Source organism: Betta splendens, chromosome 16 (assembly GCF_900634795.4).
Source record: "Betta splendens chromosome 16, fBetSpl5.4, whole genome shotgun sequence".
Taxonomy (NCBI): Eukaryota; Metazoa; Chordata; class Actinopteri; order Anabantiformes; family Osphronemidae; genus Betta; species Betta splendens.
Window position 1 is genome coordinate 5,120,592 of NC_040896.2, and position 6,484 is coordinate 5,127,075.

Sequence of the window (6,484 nt, forward strand, 5' to 3'; positions counted from 1 at the left end):
AATTAATGGAAATAATAATTTCTTGAATATTATGATTCTGTCTTGCTTTCAACAGTCATCATATTGTTTTCCTTCTACAGAAAAATCTACCCAGCACCAGGTGATCATCCAAGCAAGGTCGGCAGCGCCTATGATGAAGATGGAAGGAGTCTTCTGGCAAGGTGTTTGCCCATTTCAACATTTATGTCTTTGAAGGGAAGGAAATCCCTTTATTGAAACAATTTCATCAAATGTGAAAGTTTTGTAATAAAATCAAAGCTGCATATAGTTCAAATCAAAGGATAATAGATATTTACTGGCAAACCGCTAGATGTCACCATTCAAATGTTTTCCTCTCAATACTGATCACAGATCCCTCTTATTGGTCTATAAACAAACCCTCTTGTGTGGTTTAGTTGCTTTTCACTTAGATTTTAAAATTCTTTTTGTATTTTTAATATAATGTTTTTCATATGTGTGTATTCTTTTTGTTGTTTGTTCTGTTTCCAGTGACGGGTAAGTATTGCTTCCTTGATTCAGGCTGCTCTGATTATGTGCACTATTCTTTCAAAACGAACTGGGGGCTCTCTCACAGTCAAACCTTTGGTTTGCGTGATGGGAAACATATGTCTGTAATTTCAATTTAATTCATTTCAATTCAGTTTTATTTATGTAGCGCCAAATCACAAATAGGTTATCTCGAGGCAGTTTACAAGGTAAGGTTTAAGACCTTACAAAACTAAATCCAACATATCCCACATACAGCAAGCCTCTAATTACAATTTGACAGCAACAGTGGAGAGGAAAAACTGCCTCTGTAACGAGGAAGAAAACTCCAGCAGAACCAGGCTGAATGTGGGCAGCCATCTGCCTCAACCATTTAGTTGATAATAACATAGATAAAATATTTTTTCTCTCAATATAAAGATAAATAAAAGTATGCCAAGTCTACAGAAATAAAGAATTCACTTCCTCTTGATTTATTATTTTTAGTTCCGCTCATTAGATTTATGTAACAAAGGAGATTTGAAGAACATATGAGAAAAAGCCGAGCTGAAAGAAGAGCTTAGTCTTTTATTACTTACTCAGTAATTCATACTTTTTCAGGTCAAGGAAACAAAAGCTTCATAAGTTTGTATAATGTTATAAAGTGTTACATTATTATTACCTTGTTTGAGTTATTTCCCTGTTTCAAACAAGTAAGTAAATGCAATGCCACAATACTTATTTGTGTACATTTAGCACGTGCTCTAGGGGCTGACATTCTAAAGGAGTTTATTCATAATAGTGATGCTGATGTGTGTATATGTTTACGTCAACGTTTTAATTTCTGGTCCTCCATCAGGTCAGTACTCGGGTCAATCTGTTGATGTGCCTCAGAACCACAAGCGAGCTGTGTGTGACCTTACTGTCGCTGACCGGTTGGCTTTGTACGATCATGTGATCGGCGTCCTTAAGCAACAAAAGGAAGCTAGCTCCTCTAGCAACGATGACCTCTACGTAGATTTAGTATCGAAACTTCAGAAAGGTAAGGTCTGTTAAATTGTTGTTGGCTCCCTTCTTGTGATTTGTGTTTTTATCAAGGATCTTTCTGATCCCCCTAGTTTGATTGTGTACGTACATTTGTGACTGGGTCTGAAGGCAAATGTTCAGAAAGAAACATCATGGGTTACAAAACTAATAACATTTATTTTTGTGTTTAGATGATGAACAGAATGAACCAAAGACTCACCTAGAGCTGATGGCAGAAATGAGGGATTACAAAAGGCGTCGTCAGTCCTATCGAGCCAAGAATGTTCATATTACCAAGAAGTCATACACTGAGGTACAAGTGAGCCACATGTTCTTCTGGGTCCATGTACCTAAATTCTTGTATTTTTGTCAATCCTCTGTACCTCAACAACAGTTTTTTCCTAAATAGCGTGAACTACACATCGTGATAACATTTTTGTGTTGTAAAAGCTTTTCTCAATGATTACAGAAAATTTGTCCTGATTTTTACCTTACAAAAGTTAAGGGACTAAGTATCTGGCATTGCTGCAATCCTTTAGGTGATCAGAGACGTGATTAGTGTTCATTCCGAGGAGCTTGGAAGACAATGGAGACAGGAAGAGAATGAGGAGGAGTCAAGGAGATCTTGGCACTTTTTACACAGGTACAATACCGAAAGTGAACTGATGTTCCGGATGTTTGCTTTTCTCATTTGACATCATTCAGATCTCTAAATACAGCTGTTTGATTGTCAGGCATCGATTAGATGAAAGGAGGTCCATGTCATCAGAGTCTCATCACTCCACCAGCAGACGCCTTCACAGCCGAGATCGAAGTCAAGACAGAGAAAACAAAAAGAAGAAAAAAAAGAGGGACAGGTCAGGACATGTGTGTTGTCAGGTCGCTCACTTATTATTTTGGCTGCTTATTCCGTGTGTGTGTGTGTGTGTGTGTGTGTGTGTGTGTGTGTGTGTGTGTGTAGGTGTGTGTGTGTATATAAATATATAAAGTCGCAGGACTTGTATACGGGTGGTCCCCGGTTCGAATTGGAACAAAAAAGAAATGGCTGAGATGCAAGAACAAGGCTCTTTTGGAATGCTACTACTCAAGTAACCCTAGTCAGAGGGGTTACATGAAAAGAATGTGCAGCGAATGGGAACGGAGAAACCCCACATTCAAGACTGACGGCGAAGCAACTAGTAGCTCAGTGTTCCAACATCCACAAAGGCAACTGCTATCACAACTTGAGCTTGACGAGATACAACACAAATGCTACGGCAAGTGGGAGCCAGGACGCCAGGTCAGAGGGGAGGTTTCACCATCTCCCCAACCGGAAATTGGGTGCGAAGCCCCAATAAGCACAGACACGCTGAGCGAGGCAGCGACTGACCTGAAAGATAAGATCATGGCGAGATTGAACAGGCAACCCCGAAGCCAACTACAACGACTAAGTGAAGTACCATCAGAAAGTCTCATGGAAGATGTGAATGCAGCATTGAGAGCGATCCCTACCACAACAATCACAGAAACCAATGAGCTGATATACGCTTCAGCATCAGTGATCCTAGAGGTGATCCTAGAGGTGCTTGGCTATAAGAGCAACCATGGGAGCCATGAGAAACAATACCCACCATGGAAACGAAGGTTGGAGGCAAAAATCAAGGCAGCTCGGAGGGAAGTGAGCCAAACGACAGAGGCCCAGAGAGGTGCAGTGAAAAGACCGATGCCCAAGAGGTACAGCCAGATGCCCATACCTGAAGCACTCGCCAGACGAATAAACCGGCTGTTTGTAACACAACCTGTGAAAGTGTACTCTCAATGGCAGGGTAATAACAGCAGAGCAGACTCACCAAGGCTGGAAACTGAACAGTACTGGAAAGGTATATGGGAAAGGGAGGCATCACACAACAGTGATGCACAGTGGCTGGTGGATCTGAGGGAAGACCACAGCAACCTCCCTGAACAGAATCCAGTGACTATCACAGTGGCAGACATCCAACAGAGAGTCTCAGGTATGAAAAACTGGACAGCACCTGGCCCTGACATGATCCACGCCTACTGGCTAAAGAAGCTCACTGCAATCCATGAGCGCCTGGCAGCACAACTGAACCAGCTGCTAAGGGATGGGACCCACCCTGAATGGCTAATCGAAGGGCAAACGATCCTGATAATGAAGGATCCCTCAAAGGGTACAGTCCCATCCAACTACCGGCCAATAACCTGCCTCTCCACAACATGGAAGCTCATGTCAGGCGTCATCGCAGCTAAGCTAAGTGGGCACATGGGTCATTACATGAGCGAAGCACAGAAGGGCATTGGTAAGGATACCAGAGGAGCCAAACACCAACTCCTGGTAGACAGAACAGTCGCCCAAGACTGCAGAGTGCGACACACCAACCTGTGCACAGCCTGGATCCACTACAAGAAAGCCTATGACTCAATGCCACACACATGGATCACTGAATGCTTGGAGCTGTACAACATCAACAGAACTCTAAGGGCCTTCATTGCAAACTCGATGAGGTTGTGGAGAACCACCCTTGAAGCCAATGGGAAGCCACTTGCCCAAGTATCCATCAAATGTGGCATATACCAAGGAGATGCACTGTCCCCACTGCTGTTCTGCATAGGTCTAACCCCCCTCAGCCAAATAATAAACAAGACTGGCTATGGATACCGACTCCGGAACGGGGCCACCATAAGTCACCTCCTCTACATGGATGACATCGAGCTGTACGCCAAGAGTGAGCGAGACATCGACTCGCTGATCCACACTACCGGGATCTACAGCTCGCACATCGGAATGTCATTCGGGCTCGAGAAATGTGGGAGGATGGTGACAAAGAGAGGCAAGTTAATCCACACAGAAGGGGTCTCACTCCCAGAAGGAACAATAGCAGACATTGAGGACAATTACAAGTACCTTGGAATACCACAGGCGAACGGCAACCTTGAACAGGCAACAAGGAATGCGGCAACAGCCAAATACCTCAAACGAGTAAGGCAAGTCCTAAGAAGCCAGCTCAATGGCAAGAACCAATCCCGGGCAATAAACGGCTACGCCCTGCCAGTGATCAGATATAATAAGGTGGCCAAAGGAAGAAATACAGACCACAGATGTTAAGACATGAAAGCTCCTCACCATGCATGAAGGGTTCCACCCCAAATCCAGCACCCTGAGACTATACGCTAGCCGCAAGGAAGGAGGCTGAGGACTAGTGAATGTGAAAACCACTATCCGGGATGAAACATCCAAGATCCATAAGTACATCAAGGATAAGGCCCCGACAGATGACGTGCTGAGTGAATGTCTCAGGCAGTGGAGAAAAGAGGATGAGATGCTGGAAGAGGGACCATCATGGGAGGACAAGCCCTTACACGGGATGTACCACCGGAACATAACTGAAGTGGCTGATCTCAACAAATCCTACCAATAGCTTGAAAGGGCTGGGCTGAAGGACAGCACAGAGGCACTCATCCTGGCTGCACAGGAGCAGGCCATGAGCACCAGAGCCATAGAGGCCCAGATCTACCACACCAGACAAGACCCAAGGTGTAGACTGTGCAAAGAGGCCCCTGAGACGGTCCAGCACATAGCTGCAGGGTGTAAGATGCTGGCAGGAACAGCATACATGGAACGCCATAACCAAGTGGCTGGCATAGTGTACAGGAACATCTGTGCAGAGTATGGACTGGAGACCCCAAGGTCAAAGTGGGAAACACCTCCCAAAGTGGTAGAGAACGAGCGAGCCAAGATCCTGTGGGGCTTCCAGATACAGACAGACAGAATAGTAATGGCGAACCAACCAGACATTGTGGTGGTGGATAAAGAACAGAGGAAAGCCGTAGTGGTGGATGTGGCAATACCAAGCGATGGCAACATCAGGAAAAAGGAACATGAGAAACTAGAGAAATACCAAGGGCTCAGAGAAGAACTGGAGAAGGCTTGGTGTGTGTGTGTGTGTGTGTGTGTGTGTGTGTGTGTGTGTGTGTGTGTGTGTGTGTGTGTGTGTGTGTATATAATATGTGTGTGTGTGTGTGTGTGTGTGTGTGTGTGTGTATATATTATACATACACACACACTTTTACACTTTACCCAATTTAGAAACCTAAGTGCATGTTGGATTGTGGGATGGCCCCCCAACCCCAGGCACGAGGAGAACATGCAAAATCCACACAGAAAGGAAAGAAAATGTCTTTATGGTGACCATCACACCATTAAGCCCTGTTTTTTATCAGTTCAGTTTATTAATGGTTAAAATGTAAATGTTTCTACAACATCTTTTTTTTCTCAAGGTATTTTTTTTATTGGATATTTCTATAAAATTTTCCTTAATGGCAATTATTTGGTCTCGCATAGCAGTTAGAGTTTAAACAATGTAAATGTACAGTTGTTGTTGTTTTTTTTTTTTTTATCTTCATAGGGTTTCCCCTTCCCCAGGCGACCATCATCACAACCGAAAAAAGAAGAAAAAAAGAGAATGAGAAAGAAGAGAAAAAAGGGAGAAGTCAAGGTCAAACCGTTTTTGGACAATAGGGATTTGGAAGAATATGAATGAAAACGAACTTGTGGGAATAGCATAAAATGTTTGCGCTCTATGTGCTCTAGTGGAGTCATGTTCATCCATCTCGACCTGGTTAGAGGCGTTCTGCTGCAGTGGAATGTTGTAGAGCCATGTCATAGCTGGCACATTTTCAACATAGGCTCTAAGGTCACTTGGTTTTAGGCTTGTGTATTCACGCAAGATTTTTTCTGTTGATAAAAAGACAAACTGATATAGTTCTAATTTAAAAGTAAAGTTCCACAAAATCTTAATTTTGAAATGTGTTAACTACTTAACTATTATTGTCATAAGCGTCCAACCGAGTTAGTCATGGGAAATCATTTTGTGTGATACTATTGTTTTTATTTACCAGAAGAAACATTATTGCTTTTCTTTTCAACTCCCCTTGATTGAAATTTAGTTTGAATAAATAATTTTACTTTGTTTTCCATATTATAAGTTGTTTAGTG

At 43.0% G+C, this 6,484-nt stretch overlaps 1 protein-coding gene across 1 annotated transcript; it reads left to right on the forward strand.

Moving 5' to 3' along the window:
- Positions 1-78: 78 nt before the first annotated feature.
- snrnp48 (small nuclear ribonucleoprotein 48 (U11/U12)) lies at positions 79-6,467 on the forward strand. Its single transcript, XM_055503349.1, has 6 exons — positions 79-161; positions 1,325-1,507; positions 1,683-1,804; positions 2,031-2,134; positions 2,226-2,348; positions 5,895-6,467. The coding sequence occupies exons 1-6, from the start codon at positions 131-133 to the stop codon at positions 5,953-5,955; spliced, it is 624 nt and encodes a 207-aa protein (XP_055359324.1). The 5' UTR covers positions 79-130; the 3' UTR covers positions 5,956-6,467.
- The last annotated feature ends 17 nt before the right edge of the window (positions 6,468-6,484 follow it).